Consider the following 19943-nt stretch of genomic DNA (forward strand, 5'->3'; position numbering starts at 1 on the left):
TGACAATTAGTGTTTGAGTTTAGTTTACAATGTGTGATTTTGAGCATGAAATTAACAGTTTTGCCAATTGTGTGTGGTAGGTGTGTTGGTGCGTTAAGAGTTTAGAAAACTTGTTAAAGGTATTGAACTGAGGTATTGAAAAACTGTAATACAGATGTTCAACACTAGAGACGGAGCTTAACCCTTGTGTTATCTTCGGGTCATTCTGACCCATCAGTCATTGTGACCCACCGTCGTATTGCTACAAATTTACCGCATACAAAGACAAAGTGAAGCATTTTCTTTTAACAGCTAGGCTGTCTCAGACCCCCCACATTGCAAAGGTTAAAAGAAAATTATTTTAATTTGTTTTTGTATTGGGTAAAATTGGGTAAACACAACGATGGTTCGTTATGAACCTTTGGGTCATGTGACCCGAAGGCAGCACGAGGGTTAAGACAAGAAAAGGGAACTTGTGTTGAAGAATCCATGCTGTGTGGGCAAAACAACCAGGGTCAAACAGTCTAATTTGTTAGACGTTTGGTCAGCAAGCGGAAACTTAACCCTCGTGCTGCCTTCGGGTCACATCCTGTGGTTCATAACGAACCATCGTTGTGTTTACCCAATTTTACCCAATACAAAAACAAATTAAAATAATTTTCTTTTAACCTTTGCAATGTGGGGGGTCTGAGACAGCCTAGCTGTTAACCCTCGTGCTGCCTTCGGGTCACATGACCCAAAGGTTCATAACGAACCATTGTTGTGTTTACCCAATTTTACCCAATACAAAAACAAATAAAAATAATTTTCTTTTAACCATTCCAATGTGGGGGGTCTGAGACAGCCCGACAGTTAAAAGAAAATGCTTCACTTTGTTTTTGTATGAGGTAAATTTGTCGCAATACGACGGTGGGTCACAATGACTGATGGGTCAGAATGACCCGAAGATAACACAAGGGTTAAAAGAAAATGCTTCACTTTGTCTTTGTATGCGGTAAATTTGTCGCAATACGACGGTGGGTCACAATGACTGATGGGTCAGAATGACCCGAAGATAAGACAAGGGTTAAGCAATACTGTCTTAGGCCAAAAGGTTAATATAGCTTTACAGAAGTTAAAACCTAAACAAAAAGATGTCTAGGCAAAAGAATAGTATAGACATCTTAAAGAAAGTAATTTTCTATTACAACCCTTTTATTTCAGAACCATCCAGGAGGCAGGAGAGAAGGGTGTAAACTGCTGTTATCAGGCTATCATCTTGTAAATAGGACAATAAACCCTTTTGTTTCAGAACCATCCAGTCTCTTGACTCTTTACTTGCAAATGTAAATACAGAGAAGTGTGTTGTATTCTTCAACAATGGATAAAGATCAGTGTGCATTGGACGACTTATCAAATTCAAATCAAGTTTATTTGTATAGCCATTTTTACAAGCGATGTCACAGAGGACTTGACATACACCCATAGAACTACCCCTAACCAACCGTAACCCTTTAGAAAGACAAGGAAAATTTGAGAACGAATAGAAGAAACCTTGCGAGGAGCAGTTCAGTGCTCCCCTCCTCCAAAGACAGTTGGTGAACAAAAGGTGCAGAACACAGGTTGTTCCCTGTCCCTCGCCCTGTTTGCATGTGTGTTCTGTCTTGTGTTTGTCTAGTGTTACGGCGTTTCCCCCTAGACAAGGTTCCTAACACAGGCTAAAAAGTATTACATCAATAAAAGTTGATCAACAAAATGGAAGAAACCTTGGGAGGAGCAGTCTAACAGCAGATGATTTTAGATTTTTATTTGTAGGCCGGTAGTTCCAGCTGTGGGTCATACAGAAGTTCTCTCAGGTGGTGACTGCTGGGACAGCTTGGCCCCAGACATCACGGCTTTGGGGTTTTTCTACAGTGGACACGGATGTGACTCTTCAGATGGCTATTTGTTTTACCTGAATAGTCACAGAGGTCACAGCTGTAGGGCTTCTCTCCAGTGTGGATCCTGCTGTGAACTGTGACACTGCTAGCACAGCTAAAGGTTTTATCACAGAGGTCACAGCTGTAGGGCTTCTCTCCAGTGTGGATTCTGCGGTGAACTGTGACACTGCTAGCACAGCTAAAGGTTTTTCCACAGATATCACAGCTGTAGGGCTTCTCTCCAGTGTGGATTCTGCGGTGAACTGTGAAATTGCTAACACTGCTAAAGGTTTTATCACAGAGGTCACAGCTGTAGGGCTTCTCTCCAGTGTGGATTCTGCGGTGAACTGTGACACTGCTAGCACAGCTAAAGGTTTTATCACAGAGGTCACAGCTGTAGGGCTTCTCTCCAGTGTGGATCCTGCTATGAGCTCTGACCTGGCCAGCCTGGCTAAAGGATTTACCACAGACGTCACAGCTGTAGGGCTTCTCTCCAGTGTGGATCTTGCGGTGAACTGTGAAATTGCCAGCGTGCCTAAAGGTTTTTCCACAGAGGTCACAGCTGTAGGGCTTCTCTCCAGTGTGGATCCTGCTGTGAACTATGAAATTTCTATAACTGCTAAAGGTTTTATCACAGAGGTAACAGCTGTAGCACTTCCCTCCAGTGTGGATCCTGCTGTGAACTATGAAATTTCTGTACCTGCTAAAGGTTTTATCACAGAGGTAACAGCTGTAGCACTTCTCTCCAGTGTGGATTCTGCTGTGAACTGTGAAACTGTTAGCATGGCTAAAGGTTTTACCACAGAGGTCACAGCTGTAGGGCTTCTCTCCAGTGTGGATTCTGCGGTGAACTGTGAAACTGTTAGCATGGCTAAAGGTTTTATCACAGAGGTCACAGCTGTAGGGCTTCTCTCCAGTGTGGGTTCTGCTGTGAACTGTGAAACTGCCATTACTGCTAAAGGTTTTACCACAGAGGTCACAGCTGTAGGGCTTCTCTCCAGTGTGGATTCTGCGGTGAACTGTGAAACTGCTATTACTGCTAAAGGTTTTACCACAGAGGTCACAGCTGTAGGGCTTCTCTCCAGTGTGGATTTTGCGGTGATCTGTGAAATTGCTAGCACGGCTAAAGGTTTTGCCACAGAGGTCACAGCTGTAGGGCTTCTCTCCAGTGTGGATCCTGCTATGAGCTCTGAAATGACCAGCCTGGCTAAAGGTTTTTCCACAGAGGTCACAGCTGTAGGGCTTCTCTCCAGTGTGGGTCCTGCGGTGAACTGTGAAATTGGAAGCCTGGCTAAAGGTTTTATCACAGAGGTCACAGCTGTAGGGCTTCTCTCCAGTGTGGATTCTGCAGTGAATTGTTAAACTGCTAGCACGGCTAAAGGTTTTACCACAGAGGTCACAGCTGTAGGACTTCTCTCCAGTGTGGATCTTCATGTGCTTCTTAAGGTTACTAGATGAGGAAAGGCTCTTCCCACATGTATCACAGTGATGTGTCTCCATAACTCAGCTCTCTCTTTGTTCTCTGTCTGGTCTCTCTGGATCCTGTATCTAGAGTCTGGAAGCTTGTTTCTCTGGTTTATCCTCTGTGTGGTTACTGCTGTGTCTGGTTGAGTCTCTCTATGGTTGAGTCTATCTCTGTAGTCTCTCTGGAGCCTTAAGGTGTCTTCTCTGTCTAGTCTCCACCCATGATCAAGTATGATTGGCCAGTAGGGGATCTGGAAGAAACAGTTCCAAGTTAATGACAACTCAGCTTTCACATATGAAAGAACTCTTTTGTCTGTCATAATGTCCACTTTGCATATGTAATGTTGATCATTTGGTGAGAGGTGGAAGTTTTTCTGATTTATCTTTTACTGGAGAAACTCACAACACTGATAAAAACGTAATCTCTTGCATACAACTCCTCATACTAATTTGGTTTTCTTCAAAATAATAATAGCCTATATGATTAATTACTACACATTAAGCATTACATGTAAATTAACAATAAAATGACTGGATTGTAATTGCAAAGTTTTAAATCCAATAATATTAATATACTATATTGCATGTGTGTCATTGTCTATACAAAACGGATAGATACAACATAGAAAATAAATGACAGAATGTTTATGAGCACTCAACTTATATTGGCTCTACCGCAGCAATACAGAATCAAATCAAAATGTATTTGTATAACCCTTTTTACACGCAAGCATGTCACAGAGGGCTTCACATACGCCCATAGAACTGCCCCTCAACCAACCTAAACCCTCCAGGAAGACAAGGAAAAACTCACTGGAGGAGAAAAAACTGAAGAAACAGTGGGAGAAGCAATTCAGTGAGGGATCCCCTCCTCCAGAGACGGGTGGTGAAAGAGAGGAGCAGAACACAGGCTTAACAGTCATACAGCAGGGAAATGTCAATGTGTTAAATACCTTGAGACTCACAAGACTGTCTGCATCTACATAACATAACATCATATTACACACACTTTCCACAACGTACCAACAAATCCCCATTAATAAAGACAAACACTGAGTCTAGCTAACATCACAATCGAAGTAAAGCTAGGCTAGCTAGAGCTAGCTACTGTAGCACCGAAATGAGTTTAAAACCAAGCACAACAAATCCTGGATACAACAGCAAAAGCAACGCATATAATGCTACAGTAGCACTTACCTTCATAGCTGTTAAAAAGAGCTTAACTTTAGCCTACGTATCTCCATGATAAACTACATTGATTTAGAGCTCACGTAACCGTGGATACAAACAAAATACTTTTAGTCAATGATGCAACCACTCAAGATGCAGTTGCACATTTGAAACACCAGGTGACACCATAAAGGTAAAAAGGCTATAATGATAGGATTCTTCTCACCAGATCACTGTTGATACAGCCGACAATATCAATATGAATCAGTTTACATTTCATACTGCTTGAAGCTGTTTGCTTGCGGGTCAAGATAGTAGCCTTGGTAACCACATTTGAGAAAAGTTGACCAAATATGTTCATTACTGCTTATGTAGTTGATGTGATGGATGAGCTGGTAAGAGATCAGTCTGATTGCGGGTCATTCATTTGGTGTTTAGGAACCCATCCCCTGTGATCTGTGATTTTGGCGGGTCTGTACTGCACAGCAGGAGAGCCAGGGGAACCAGAGCAAGATGGAGACCTAGGTCCACCTAGGGGTAGAGGATTGCCAGGTTACAAAGTGACTTTAGGTTATTTATCCATTTGTTTGTTGATTGATTCATTCACTTATCTTTCATGCACCTTGTTTAGTAAATGTCATTGATCATATCAATATAGTACAAAGTTAGCTTTTGGCTTCCTCATCTTCCCCATCACAGCACGAGTTCCAAATAAAATTGGGAAAAAATCACAAAAACACATTTTCCCATGCATTTCAGTAGAATTTCAGTATATCTCCAGTCAGTGATCTATTTACATTTGACACACTCACATCATTGCGACCGCTCACATCTGTTGCAGTGTGTGGGGGCGAACACTGAGGTGTGTGTGTCCTGGTGTCTGTAGGTAGTGCTGGTGCCTGTGACTGTGGACCTTCAATACCTCTGGTGGTGGAGCCTGGTCCTATCGGGCCCCCAGGGTTGCCTGGGTTACCTGGCATCTCAGGGGCAACTGGACTGAGAAGCGATAGCAGTTTGTCAGGAGAACACGGAGAACGTGGACCAGCCGTGAGTGGCGATATCGCTCCTCATTTGCCTTAGATCATCCAATGTTCCCTCGTTCATGAACAAAAACGTTTATTATACCGTCTGTTTATCTGCCAGGGATTGCCTGGGTTTCCAGGGGCTCGAGGTTTCAAAGGTCCAAAAGGGGACATCTACATAATGGATATCAAAGGTAAGGGCACATGTGAAAGAATCTTGTTTTGATATGAGTTTTGTGACTTTGAATGGAAATATGTTGGTCTACATTGTCTCTAGGAAAGAAGGGAGCAATGGGCCCCTGAGGGCCTCCTGGTCAACAGGGAGCCACAGGAATGAGGGGACAAGATGGTTTCTCAGGCGCACCTGGCGATGAAGCCCCAGAGGTATGTCTCCCAGTTCTGTCAGCTGGGTTCAGTGTGCCAGTCTACAAATGAACATGGACCAAAATTAAATGTTTTTCCTGTTTGTCTGTTGGTTCTCCGTCTGACTGAAACAGGGGGATAGCTATCCAGGGTTTCCTGGTGAGAGAGGCTATCCAGGATTCGATGGGCCTAAAGGGTTCCCCGGGCCCGCTGGTTCCCCAGGTTTGGATGTCATAGGTGCTGTGTGACTCAGGGGGCCCCCGGGGGATGCGGGACCCCCAGGATTCAGGGGGCCTGTTGGCCCAAAAGGAGTCCAAGGTTAGGAGCCTGCTCAGTACCTTACTTTGTAATTAATGTGTGATATTATTGTAATGATCTCGTCTGTACTAATGACTGTCCTCCATTTAGTCTTTTCCTTCCCTGGCCCCCTTGTTGACTGAAGGAAATACTCTGCCCTGTGTGCCCAGTAACCCTGGAGCACCTGGAGAGAAGGGCGATGCCGGAGAACAAGGTAATGTTGCCTAACCACTGTCTTCTCACCGGGGTTGGGGTTGTTTGTTTTTTTATCCAGTAATGAAGAAATGAAGAACATGTATGTGCTCTCTAAGACTCGCTGGTGGGACAGGTCCCCCTGGGTACAGAGGACTTTCTGGACCTGACGGCGCAAAGGGACAGAAAGGAGACTTAGGGCAGGCAGGACCTACTGGAATCAAAGGTATTTTTTGGTAGGGCCAATAGGATTCACTGGACCACTGGGCCTATCAGGACCTAAGGGAGTTTTTTCTACAGGTACACTCTTGCACTCTTGTGGGGAGTTTCATGTTGTTCAATTGTAACTTGTTTAACTGCATGCTCTTATGGTTCTTCCCTTTGGCACTTATTTGGTTTTCCACAATGTATGCTTCATGTTTTGGCTGCTCGCAATGTTTGGGGCTATCTCGTTGTTATGATCAGTGACCTATGCTCTTTTGTAAAGCTCTCTCTTGGAAGTCGCTTTGGATAAAAGCTTCTGCTTAATGCATAAATGTAAATGTTTATCTTATCTCAGTATTTTAGCTAGCATCAGGGCAAATGGAATCGAATGGTTTATGACGTTAGGAGCTTATCTTCCAGGTAGCAGAGGGGCCATTGGGGACCATGGAAACACTAATGCTATCCCCATCAAAGGATCACCAGGTCCTCCTGGGTTCACCTGGTCATGACTGTTTCACTGGGCAACGAGGTGAGAGAAAGACTCAAATCTGTTTACACACGTATCACTCCACAATATCAACTATTAACTATATTAACTATTAACTAATTAATTATCCGTTTAATTAGTATGTACTGTATGTGTTTCCCAAAGCATGATCCGAGGTAGCTACACACTGTCATTCCCCTCTCAGGGAGTAAGGCCGAATCCCAATACTGTCTTACCCCTACCCCTTACCCCTAGCCCTTAGTTTTGCGCATTCACATGAGATTAAGTGGTGTCCCAATACTCTTTTTGAGCAAGGGGTAGGGCTAAGACGAAGGGGTATACACCCCTTAAAACCAAGTGTTTTCGGGAGCTTACTTGAAACCTAGGGGTATGTGAATCCTGCTCAACCTGCAACAATGGCAGACAGATCATCCAGAGAGTCCCATAAAAGTAATATTTTCGGCTTAAGCCAGTCAGGTGGCTGAGCGGTGAGGGAATCGGGATAGTAATCCGAAGGTTGCCAGTTCGATTCCCGGTCATGCAAACTGACGTTGTGTCCTAGGGCAAGGCACTTCACCCTACTTGCCTCGGGGGAATGTCCCTGTACTTACTGTAAGTCGCTCTGGATAAGAGCGTCTGCTAAATTACTAAATGTAAATGTAAATAATTGATTAAAAAATTATGACAGTCTTGTTTTGTGCTCTACACAGTCCTGTACATGTATATTTGCAACCATGTTCTTAATTGAAACATTTTTAAAAATTGCTAGTTTTCTACGCTAACATTACATTGCTGATTTGCACAACAGTCCTGCATTTCTATGATTAGCCTTGAATGGACTCCATGCATGTCTACAGTTTAACTAAACTCCATTACATTTACATTTATTCATTTAGCAGACGCTTTTATCCAAAGCGACTTCCAAGAAAGAGCTTTACAAAGTGCATAGGTCACTGATCATAACAACGAGATAGCCACAAAACATTGCGAGTAGCCAAAACATGAAGCACACATTGTGAACAACCAAAAATAAGTGCCAAAGGGAAGAACCATAAGAGCATGTAGTTAAACAAGTTACAATTAAACAACATGAACTGCTATAAGTGCAAGTGTACCTGTGGAAAAAAAAAGCAAGCAACAATAATAAAACAATATATCACAGCGAGTACAAAAATTTAAGTCAGTTACCACTAACCACAAGAGCAACAAGTCTCTAAGCAAGAGTCATTGTGATCCTTGAGGAAACTAACATCGGGTCAAGCGAACCATTCCTAAGTACCGTTGTACTCCCGGAACAAGTGCGTCTTGAGCCTTTTCTTGAAGGTGGAGAGACAGTCAGTGTCTCTGATGGAAGTGGGGAGTTGATTCCACCATTGGGGGGCCAGACAGGAGAAGAGCTTGTGTTGGGACCGGGCGCTCTTGAGCGGTGTGACCACCAGACGGTTGTCAGAAGAAGACCGTAGGTGGCGGGGGGGGGGGGGGGGGGGGGTTGTGTAAGGCTGGAGGAGAGACTTGATGTAGTCGGGTGCAGTCCCGTTCACCGCTCGGAAGGTCCGTACCAGAGTCTTGAATCTGATACGGGCCGTGATGGGAAGCCAGTGGAGGGAGATGAGGAGCGGGGTAACATGGGAGCGTCTGGGTAGATTGAAGACCAGACGGGCCGCCGCGTTCTGAATCCTCTGGAGAGGGCGGGCTGCGCATGCTGGGAGACCGGCGAGCAGCGAGTTGCAGTAGTCCAACTTTGAGAGGACAAGTGCTCGGACTAGCAGCTGGGTGGAATGCTCAGACAGGTATCTCCTGATCTTCCGGATGTTGTAGAGGGTGAATCTACACGACTGGGAGACCGCAGCAATGTGGGCTGTGAGGGAGAGCTCGTCATCCATGGTCACCCCGAGGTTCCTAGCAGAGGATGAAGGGGTCACCGTCGCCGATCCCAGGGTGATTGAGAGATCGTGGGAGATGGAGGGTTTGGCCGGGATGATGAGGAGTTCTGTTTTGGCGAGGTTTAGCTGGAGGTGGTGCTCGGTCATCCAGGCGGCGATGTCTGTGAGGCAGGCCTCGATCCTAGCTGAGATCCCCATAGCTGAAACATACCCTTTCCTTCTTTGACTCCTTCGTCTCCAGGGAAGCCTGGTTGGCCGTCGAACCCCTTCTCCCCTTTCCTCCCTGGAGGTCCTAGGGCTCCGTTCCTCCCTGGTTCCCCTAAGGATCCCTCTCTTCCAGGTGTACTTCTCTGACCTTCACATTAGAAGTCACATTGGGGTAATTAATCCAGGCCTAGCCTTTTGGCGCGTTGTACTGCTGTACGTTCTAAATGCACTATTGGTATGTTGCTTTGGATAAAAGTGTCTGCCACATGAGGAAAATGTGATGTACTGTGTAATACATTGTTGGAAAAGCAAGCTCTCTTTGCTTGGTAGAGCACTGTTTCTCTAACATTTCTGTCCATCAGCTCCTGGTACACCTGAGTCCCCTCCTGACATCACCTTTCACACCAGCACAACCTGATACATCCACACACAGAATGACCTGACTGCCTGCCAACAGACCAAATCCTAGTTTTTCCTCATCACAGGTGCCTGTGATGAACACATACATGTAGGCAGTACTTACCTGGAGGGCCTATGTCCCCTACTGGTCCAGGGGCCCCTGCAATGCCTTTGGCCCCGCTTTCACACTCCACGGAGGGGGTCCAGGAGATCCAGGTCTGCCTGTAGCACCACTCTCTCCACACTCCCCTTTAATCCCCGGGTAACCTGGCAAACCTGCTTCACCTGGGCAATGGCAGTCCTTCAAACTATGCACGTCATGTAATACTATTTCCTCAATGATTAACAACTGACACAATCCTTTCGATCTAATATAGTTACCACCATCAGCACCTATAAAACTAAAGTTGAGATACAAGGAATATGGATTTGCATATTGTCTGTTTCTGGTACCTGTTAATCCAGTTGGACCAGGTGGCCCTGGAACTCCCTTAGGTCCTGATAGGCCCAGTGGTCCAGTGAATCCTATTGGCCCTACCAAAAAATACCTTTGATTCCAGTAGGTCCTGCCTGCCCTAAGTCTCCTTTCTGTCCCTTTGCGCCGTCAGGTCCAGAAAGTCCTCTGTACCCAGGGGGACCTGTCCCACCAGCGAGTCTTAGAGAGCACATACATGTTCTTCATTTCTTCATTACTGGATAAAAAAACAAACAACCCCAACCCCGGTGAGAAGACAGTGGTTAGGCAACATTACCTTGTTCTCCGGCATCGCCCTTCTCTCCAGGTGCTCCAGGGTTACTGGGCACACAGGGCAGAGTATTTCCTTCAGTCAACAAGGGGGCCAGGGAAGGAAAAGACTAAATGGAGGACAGTCATTAGTACAGACGAGATCATTACAATAATATCACACATTAATTACAAAGTAAGGTACTGAGCAGGCTCCTAACCTTGGACTCCTTTTGGGCCAACAGGCCCCCTGAATCCTGGGGGTCCCGCATCCCCCGGGGGCCCCCTGAGTCACACAGCACCTATGACATCCAAACCTGGGGAACCAGCGGGCCCGGGGAACCCTTTAGGCCCATCGAATCCTGGATAGCCTCTCTCACCAGGAAACCCTGGATAGCTATCCCCCTGTTTCAGTCAGACGGAGAACCAACAGACAAACAGGAAAAACATTTAATTTTGGTCCATGTTCATTTGTAGACTGGCACACTGAACCCAGCTGACAGAACTGGGAGACATACCTCTGGGGCTTCATCGCCAGGTGCGCCTGAGAAACCATCTTGTCCCCTCATTCCTGTGGCTCCCTGTTGACCAGGAGGCCCTCAGGGGCCCATTGCTCCCTTCTTTCCTAGAGACAATGTAGACCAACATATTTCCATTCAAAGTCACAAAACTCATATCAAAACAAGATTCTTTCACATGTGCCCTTACCTTTGATATCCATTATGTAGATGTCCCCTTTTGGACCTTTGAAACCTCGAGCCCCTGGAAACCCAGGCAATCCCTGAATCAGAATAAGAATCAGAATGGGATTTATTCGCCATGAAAGTTTGCACAGACAAGGAATTTGCTTTGGCAGGAAGTTGCATACAATAAACATATACCTAAAATTTAAATATGTGGACTATCTATACTAAGGGTACATAAACTAGCAGTACTAAGTGGGATTAGAATAGAATTAAATATACAATAAAATAAAATATAAGTTGCCGTAAATTACAATATAAAAATACAAAAATACAAATATTACAAAAAATACAAATGTACAAGATACCATTTTGTAATGCAGTGCAAAAAGCAGTGTGTTTTAAGCAAGAAGTCATTAGAGTCAGTGTGGTCCCTTGGCCTTGTTGAAGAGGCCAACAGTGGAAGGGAAGAAACTGTTTTTGTGGCGTGAGGTATTGGTCCTGATGGACCGCAGCCTTCTGCCGGAGGGGAGTGACTGAAACAGGGAGTGTCCAGGGTGGGAGGAGTCGGCCACAATCTTCCTCGCTCGCCTCAGGGTCCTCGAGGTGTGCAGGTCCTCGAGGGTAGGCAGATTGCAGCCAATCACCTTCTCAGCAGTGCGGATGATACGCTGCAGTCTGCTCTTGTCCTTGGCAGTGGCAGCAGCGTACCAGACGGTGATGGAGGAGGTGAGGATGGACTCAATGATGGCGTAATGATGAGTAGAAGTGCACCATCATTGTCTTTGGCAGGTTGAACTTCTTCAGCTGCCGAAGGAAGTACATCCTCTGTTGTGCTTTCTTGATGAGGGAGCTGATGTTCAGTTCCCACTTGAGGTCCTGGGAGAGGATAATGCCCAGGAAGCGGAAGGACTCCACAGTGTTGACTGGGGAGTCACACAGGGTGATGGGGGTGAGTGGGGCTGTGTTCCTCCTGAAGTCCACAACCATCTCCACTGTCTTAAGAGCATTGAGCTCTAAGTTGTTCTGGCTGCACCAGGTCACCCGCTTCCCACCTATAATCAGACTCGTCTCCACCAGAGATGAACCCAATAAGGGTGGTGTCGTCCGCAAACTTCAGGAGTTTGACGGAAGGATGACTGGAGGTGCAACTGTTGGTGTACAGGGAGAAGAGCAGAGGAGAAAGGACGCAGCCCTGAGGTGATCCGGTGCTGATGGACCGGGAGTCAGAGACTTGTGTTCCCAGCTTAACACACTGCTTCCTGTCAGACAGGAAGTCTGTGATCCACCTGCAGGTGGAATCAGGCACGTTCAGCTGGGAGAGCTTGTCCTGAAGCAGGGCGGGGATGATGGTATTGAAGGCAGAGCTGAAGTCCACAAACAGGATCCTGGCATAGGATGCTGGGGAGTCCAGGTGCTGTAGGGTGAAGTGGAGGGCCATGTTAACTGCATCGTCCACAGACCTGTTGGCTCTGTAGGCAAACTGCAGGGGGTCCAGTAGAGGGTCAGTGATGGATTTAAGGTGTGCCAGCACCAGGCGCTCGAAAGACTTCATTACCACAGAGGTCAGGGCGACGGGTCTGTAGTCATTATGTCCTGTTGGCCTTGGCTTTTTGGGCACAGGGATGATGGTGGAGGACTTGAGACAGGCTGGCACATGGCATGTCTCAAGGGAGGTGTTAAAGATGTAGGTAAACACCGGAGACAGCTGGTCAGCGCAGTGCTTGAGGGTGGCTGGAGAGACAGAGTCCGGCCCAGCTGCTTTGCGGGGATTCTGCCTCTTGAAAAGTCTGTTAACTTCACCCTCCTGAATGGAGAGAGTTGTCACTGTAGAGGGGGGGAGGTGGGAGGCCTCCTGGGTGGGAAGGGGTAGTTCAGGACTGTCCAATTGTCTTTCAAATCTGCAGTAGAACTCATTCAGGTCGTTGGCCAGGCGGGAGTCGTTAGTGGAGTGGGGGGCTCTGGGCTTGTAGTTGGTAATCTGCCTGAGCCCTCTCCAGACAGAAGCAGAGTCGTTTGCAGAGAATTGGTGTTTTAGTCTCTCTGAGTACAGTCGTTTAGCCTCCCTCACCGCCTTGCTAAACCTGTTCTTCGACTCCTTGAAACTGTCTTTGTCCCCACTCCTAAACGCGGCCTCTTTCTCTGACCTCAACGTTCTGAGTTTAGCTGTAAACCAGGGTTTGTCGTTGTTGTAGCTTACCCTGGTGCGTGTTGGTATACAGCAGTCCTCACAGAAGCTGATGTATGATGTCACAGCCTCTGTGAGCTCATCCAGACTATTGGTAGCAGTCGTGAACATGTCCCAGTCAGTGCAGTCCAAGCACGCCCGCAGATCCTGGCAGATAAACAGACGGTATAATAAACGTTTTTGTTCATGAACGAGGGAACATCGGATGATCTAAGGCAAATGAGGAGCGATATCGCCACTCACGGCTGGTCCACGTTCTCCGTGTTCTCCTGACAAACTGCTATCGCTTCTCAGTCCAGTTGCCCCTGAGATGCCAGGTAACCCAGGCAACCCTGGGGGCCCGATAGGACCAGGCTCCACCACCAGAGGTATTGAAGGTCCACAGTCACAGGCACCAGCACTACCTACAGACACCAGGACACACACACCTCAGTGTTCGCCCCCACACACTGCAACAGATGTGAGCGGTAGCAATGATGTGAGTGTGTCAAATGTAAATAGATCACTGACTGGAGATATACTGAAATTCTACTGAAATGCATGGGAAATTGTTTTTGTGATTTTTTCCCAATTTTATTTGGAACTCGTGCTGTGATGGGGAAGATGAGGAAGCCAAAAGCTAACTTTGTACTATATTGATATGATCAATGACATTTACTAAACAAGGTGCATGAAAGATAAGTGAATGAATCAATCAACACACAAATGGATAAATAACCAAAAGTCACCTTTGAAACCTGGGAATCCTCTACCCCTAGGTGGACCTAGGTCTCCATCTTGCTCTGGTTCCCCTGGCTCTCCTGCTGTGCAGTACAGACCCGCCGAAATCACAGAGCACAGGGTATGGGTTCCTAAACACCAACTGAATGACCCGCAATCAGACTGATCTCTTACCAGCTCATCCATCACATCAACTACATAAGCAGTAATGAACATATTTGGTCAACTTTTCTCAAATGTGGTTACCAAGGCTACTATCTTGACACGCAAGCAAACAGCTTCAAGCAGTATGAAATGTAAACTGATTCATATTGATATTGTCGGCTGTATCAACAGTGATCTGGTGAGAAGAATCCTATCATTATAGCTTTTTTACCTTTATGGTGTCTGGTGTTTCAAATGTGCAACTGCATCTTGAGTGGTTGCATCATTGACTAAAAGTATTTTGTTTGTATCCACGGTTACGTGAGCTCTAAATCAATGTAGTTTATCATGGAGATACGTAGGCTAAAGTTAAGCTATTTTTTAACAGCTATGAAGGTAAGTGCTACTGTAGCATTATATGCGTTGCTTTTGGCGTTGTATCCAGGATTTGCGACGTTGTGCTTGGTTTTAAACTCATTTCGGTGCTACAGTAGCTAGCTCTAGCTAGCCTAGCTTTACTTCGATTGTGATGTTAGCTAGACTCAGTGTTTGTCTTTATTAATGGGGATTTGTTAGTACGTTGTGGAAAGTGTGTGTAATATGATTTTATGTTATGTAGATGCAGACAGTCTTGTGAGTCTCAAGGTATTTAACACATTGACATTTCCCTGCTGTATGACTGTTAAGCCTGTGTTCTGCTCCTCTCTTTCACCACCCGTCTCTGGAGGAGGGGATCCCTCACTGAATTGCTTCTCCCAATGTTTCTTCAATTTTTTCTCCTCCAGTGAGTTTTTCCTTGTCTTCCTGGAGGGTTTAGGTTGGTTGAGGGGCAGTTCTATGGGCGTATGTGAAGCCCTCTGTGACATGCTTGCGTGTAAAAAGGGTTATACAAATACATTTTGATTTGATTTGATTCTGTATTGCTGCGGTAGAGCCAATATAAGTTGAGTGCTCATAAACATTCTGTCATTTATTTTCTATGTTGTATCTATCCGTTTTGTATAGACAATGACACACATGCAATATAGTACATTAATATTATTGGATTTAAAACTTTGCAATTACAATCCAGTCATTTTATTGTTAATTTACATGTAATGCTTAATGTGTAGTAATTAATCATATAGGCTATTATTATTTTGAAGAAAACCAAATTAGTATGAGTTGTATGCAAGAGATTACGTTTTTATCAGTGTTGTGAGTTTCTCCAGTAAAAGATAAATCAGAAAAACTTCCACCTCTCACCAAATGATCAACATTACATATGCAAAGTGGACATTATGACAGACAAAAGAGTTCTTTCATATGTGAAAGCTGAGTTGTCATTAACTTGGAACTGTTTCTTCCAGATCCCCTACTGGCCAATCATACTTGATCATGGGTGGAGACTAGACAGAGAAGACACCTTAAGGCTCCAGAGAGACTACAGAGATAGACTCAACCATAGAGAGACTCAACCAGACACAGCAGTAACCACACAGAGGATAAACCAGAGAAACAAGCTTCCAGACTCTAGATACAGGATCCAGAGAGACCAGACAGAGAACAAAGAGAGAGCTGAGTTATGGAGACACATCACTGTGATACATGTGGGAAGAGCCTTTCCTCATCTAGTAACCTTAAGAAGCACATGAAGATCCACACTGGAGAGAAGTCCTACAGCTGTGACCTCTGTGGTAAAACCTTTAGCCGTGCTAGCAGTTTAACAATTCACTGCAGAATCCACACTGGAGAGAAGCCCTACAGCTGTGACCTCTGTGATAAAACCTTTAGCCAGGCTTCCAATTTCACAGTTCACCGCAGGACCCACACTGGAGAGAAGCCCTACAGCTGTGACCTCTGTGGAAAAACCTTTAGCCAGGCTGGTCATTTCAGAGCTCATAGCAGGATCCACACTGGAGAGAAGCCCTACAGCTGTGACCTCTGTGGCAAAACCTTTAGCCGTGCTAGCAATTTCACAGATCACCGCAAAATCCACACTGGAGAGAAGCCCTACAGCTGTGACCTCTGTGGTAAAACCTTTAGCAGTAATAGCAGTTTCACAGTTCACCGCAGAATCCACACTGGAGAGAAGCCCTACAGCTGTGACCTCTGTGGTAAAACCTTTAGCAGTAATGGCAGTTTCACAGTTCACAGCAGAACCCACACTGGAGAGAAGCCCTACAGCTGTGACCTCTGTGATAAAACCTTTAGCCATGCTAACAGTTTCACAGTTCACCGCAGAATCCACACTGGAGAGAAGCCCTACAGCTGTGACCTCTGTGGTAAAACCTTTAGCCATGCTAACAGTTTCACAGTTCACAGCAGAATCCACACTGGAGAGAAGTGCTACAGCTGTTACCTCTGTGATAAAACCTTTAGCAGGTACAGAAATTTCATAGTTCACAGCAGGATCCACACTGGAGGGAAGTGCTACAGCTGTTACCTCTGTGATAAAACCTTTAGCAGTTATAGAAATTTCATAGTTCACAGCAGGATCCACACTGGAGAGAAGCCCTACAGCTGTGACCTCTGTGGAAAAACCTTTAGGCACGCTGGCAATTTCACAGTTCACCGCAAGATCCACACTGGAGAGAAGCCCTACAGCTGTGACGTCTGTGGTAAATCCTTTAGCCAGGCTGGCCAGGTCAGAGCTCATAGCAGGATCCACACTGGAGAGAAGCCCTACAGCTGTGACCTCTGTGATAAAACCTTTAGCTGTGCTAGCAGTGTCACAGTTCACCGCAGAATCCACACTGGAGAGAAGCCCTACAGCTGTGACCTCTGTGATAAAACCTTTAGCAGTGTTAGCAATTTCACAGTTCACCGCAGAATCCACACTGGAGAGAAGCCCTACAGCTGTGATATCTGTGGAAAAACCTTTAGCTGTGCTAGCAGTGTCACAGTTCACCGCAGAATCCACACTGGAGAGAAGCCCTACAGCTGTGACCTCTGTGATAAAACCTTTAGCTGTGCTAGCAGTGTCACAGTTCACAGCAGGATCCACACTGGAGAGAAGCCCTACAGCTGTGACCTCTGTGACTATTCAGGTAAAACAAATAGCCATCTGAAGAGTCACATCCGTGTCCACTGTAGAAAAACCCCAAAGCCGTGATGTCTGGGGCCAAGCTGTCCCAGCAGTCACCACCTGAGAGAACTTCTGTATGACCCACAGCTGGAAGAACTACCGGCCTACAACTAAAAAATCTAAAATCCTCTGCTGTTAGACTGCTCCTCCCAAGGTTTCTTCCATTTTGTTGATCACATTTTATTGATGTAATACTTTTTAGCCTGTGTTAGGAACCTTGTCTAGGGAGAAACGCCGTAACACTAGACAAACACACAAGACAGAACACACATGCAAACAGGGTGAGGGACAGGGAACAACCTGTGTTCTGCACCTTTTGTTCACCAACTGTCTTTGGAGGAGGGGAGCACTGAACTGCTCCTCGCAAGGTTTCTTCTATTTGTTCTCAAATTTTCCTTGTCTTTCTAAAGGGTTACGGTTGGTTAGGGGTAGTTCTATGGGCGTATGTCAAGCCCTCTGTGACATCGCTTGTAAAAATGGCTATACAAATAAACTTGATTTGAATTTGATGATAAGTCGTCCAATGCACACTGATCTTTATCCATTGTTGAAGAATACAACACACTTCTCTGTATTTACATTTGCAAGTAAAGGATCAAGAGACTGCATGGTTCTGAAACAAAAGGGTTTATTGTCCTATTTACAAGATGATAGCCTGATAACAGCAGTTTACACCCTTCTCTCCTGCCTCCTGGATGGTTCTGAAATAAAAGGGTTGTAATAGAAAATGATGATGAAAAAGATGTCTATACTATTCTTTTGCCTGGACATTTTTTTGTTTAAGTTTTAACTAACCTTTTGGCCTAAGACAGTATTGCTCAAGTTTCCGCTTGCTGACCAAACGTCTAACAAATTAGACTGTTTGACCCTGGTTGTTTTGCCCACACAGCATGGATTCTTCAACAAAAGTTCCTTTTTCTTGTCTTAAGCTCTTAAGCTTGTCTCTAGTGTTGAACATCTGTATTAAGTTCTGCAACCTGTTTGCTTTCTTGCATATTGTGGAGTTCCTCTTTTGATAGACATAAACTACTGAACTGATTATGTAACTGTCTGGAACTACTGTTTAAAAGAGTGCTCAGGTCATTTTCAGAGAGCCCTTCTTCGTACAGACATCACTATGGTACTGTTTTAGAACTGCTCCTCCTTGCTGCAAGAATAAACAGAAGCAGAAGGCAAAGGCACATTCTTCTGACCTCAGACTTTTAATGATAAAATTCCACCAGAGGGTTTATTGTCCTATTTACCAGATGATAGCCTTATAACAGGGCAGTTTACACCCTTCTCTCCTACCTCACTGGAAGATGAAGACTGGAACAGATATGTGCTGGGCAGTAGCCCTATTTCCTAAGATTTACGTTATCACGGTATAATTTTGTAGCACGGACGGTAACGGTAGGCTATATATCACGATATGTACGTTTTTCTTAAAAAAAATTGTCCATTTGTTTCAATAGAATGCAATCCTCACCGGACATAATCTGCTGCACTCTGCCGGGTTTGGATGGACTAGGCTAAATCAGGTTTGTAGCATGAATGGAATTTTTCTGCAGTGCTTTACCAAGGAAGAAGAGCTAACATGTAGCTTTCAACAGTACTTTTATGGGATCAGAATAAAACTTTGTTCAATATTTGTAGTAAGGTAGTGGTAACAAATATGTTGCACTACAATACACATTTGACAATTCTAACCAACCTTTAAGTCTCTGTAAACGTCGGAAGTTGTGACTCACCCTGTAGACCCAAGACCCCCCTATCTCCCTGAGCTCCTCTGTCTCAAAGGGATAGAGGACTAACAGTCAGACAGAGAGGAGGAGGTAGTAGTGTTTCGTTAGTTTACAGTTGTGTCCATTGTTCAAAATAACCACCATTAACTCACCTGGGTCTCCCTTTTGGCCATGGGCCCCCTTACATCCAGGTGGGCCGCAAGTTCCAGAGGGGCCTGTGTGTCCGGGAATCCCCATTAACCCAGGACTACCAATCTCACCTAAGGAAAATGCCACCCACATGTTTAGACATGATACAGCACATGTCAACATCAATATATTTGACAGCAATGAAGGTTAAACTAATAGATTAATTAAAATTAAAATAGTAATTACGAACATAATACCAGCTGGCTATAGAGTAAGGGTTACCTTTGAAGCCAGGTAATCCTGCAATGCCAGGTAGCCCATAGACTCCTGGAGACCCCTTCTCCCCCTTCAGCCCAGGAAACCCAGGTGCACCATTATCTCCCTCGTCTTCAGTCATTGGCAGAGCAAGCCCAATGTCACCAGGTGGTCCTGAATTAAAATAACAACATAATAACTTTGCATGACAAGAAAACGGTACAGGGTGGGTTGGGGGGGAGTTCTGACCAGAGTTTCCATCTCGCCCAGGGAAGCCTTCCTCTCCACAGTGCTCTGGAATGGGGTTGGTACAGTCAACACCTGGCTGGCCTGTGGCACCCATAGGTCCTGGACTACCTGCACAGGGAGATACGGTTGTCACACCATGTCTCAGAAGTCGACTTTACAGACACAGACATCTAGGTTGCCAATATGTTTGATATCTGTACCTGTGAATCCTGATTGGCCCTTTGGCCCCAGTGGCCCAGACTGGATTGGCCACTGGGGGCTTTGACAGCCTCTGGATCCCTTGTTTTGGCACACCAGGTCCTGAAACATATGTGTGTGGGTGTAAATCCAAGTTTTAATATAATTCTGTCCTTTCTTCAGACTCCTACTCAGAGATGGCAGAAGTTCACACATCCTTCACTCAAGTACACGTAAAGATACTCATGTTTAAAAAGACTCTGGAATTATTGACTACACTTTTTTACTGAAGTTAAAGTAAAGACGTACACATCAATA

General features: G+C 45.3%; 2 protein-coding genes and 2 long non-coding RNA genes across 4 annotated transcripts; 2 read left to right on the forward strand and 2 right to left on the reverse strand.

The window, feature by feature from the left end:
* Positions 1-942: 942 nt before the first annotated feature.
* Positions 943-4323, reverse strand: LOC134017679 (zinc finger protein 271-like). The gene is made up of 2 exons (XM_062457620.1): positions 4156-4323; positions 943-3592 (listed from the first exon to the last, which is right to left on the reverse strand). Exon 2 carries the CDS (start codon positions 3375-3377, stop codon positions 1848-1850), a length of 1530 nt encoding a protein of 509 aa, XP_062313604.1. The 5' UTR covers positions 3378-3592; positions 4156-4323; the 3' UTR covers positions 943-1847.
* Positions 4324-5401: 1078 nt separating this feature from the next.
* Positions 5402-6408, forward strand: LOC134017726 (uncharacterized). The gene is made up of 5 exons (XR_009929784.1): positions 5402-5558; positions 5655-5727; positions 5811-5917; positions 6031-6214; positions 6339-6408. It is a non-coding gene; the product is annotated as an uncharacterized LOC134017726 (long non-coding RNA).
* Positions 6409-10524: 4116 nt separating this feature from the next.
* LOC134017727 (uncharacterized) lies at positions 10525-11070 on the reverse strand. Its single transcript, XR_009929785.1, has 3 exons — positions 10998-11070; positions 10808-10914; positions 10525-10694 (listed from the first exon to the last, which is right to left on the reverse strand). It is a non-coding gene; the product is annotated as an uncharacterized LOC134017727 (long non-coding RNA).
* A 3259-nt stretch (positions 11071-14329) lies between these two features.
* Positions 14330-17987, forward strand: LOC134017678 (zinc finger protein 271-like). Its single transcript, XM_062457619.1, has 2 exons — positions 14330-14808; positions 15374-17987. Exon 2 carries the CDS (start codon positions 15589-15591, stop codon positions 17116-17118), a length of 1530 nt encoding a protein of 509 aa, XP_062313603.1. The 5' UTR covers positions 14330-14808; positions 15374-15588; the 3' UTR covers positions 17119-17987.
* Positions 17988-19943: the final 1956 nt, after the last annotated feature.

This window comes from Osmerus eperlanus, chromosome 3 (genome assembly GCF_963692335.1).
Source record: "Osmerus eperlanus chromosome 3, fOsmEpe2.1, whole genome shotgun sequence".
In the NCBI taxonomy this organism is placed as follows: Eukaryota; Metazoa; Chordata; class Actinopteri; order Osmeriformes; family Osmeridae; genus Osmerus; species Osmerus eperlanus.

Excerpts from the sequence above, each read along its gene's own strand:
- LOC134017679 (XM_062457620.1), bottom strand. The coding sequence starts at position 3,377 with ATGGAGACACATCACTGTGATACATGTGGGAAGAGCCTTTCCTCATCT.
- LOC134017678 (XM_062457619.1), top strand. The coding sequence starts at position 15,589 with ATGGAGACACATCACTGTGATACATGTGGGAAGAGCCTTTCCTCATCT.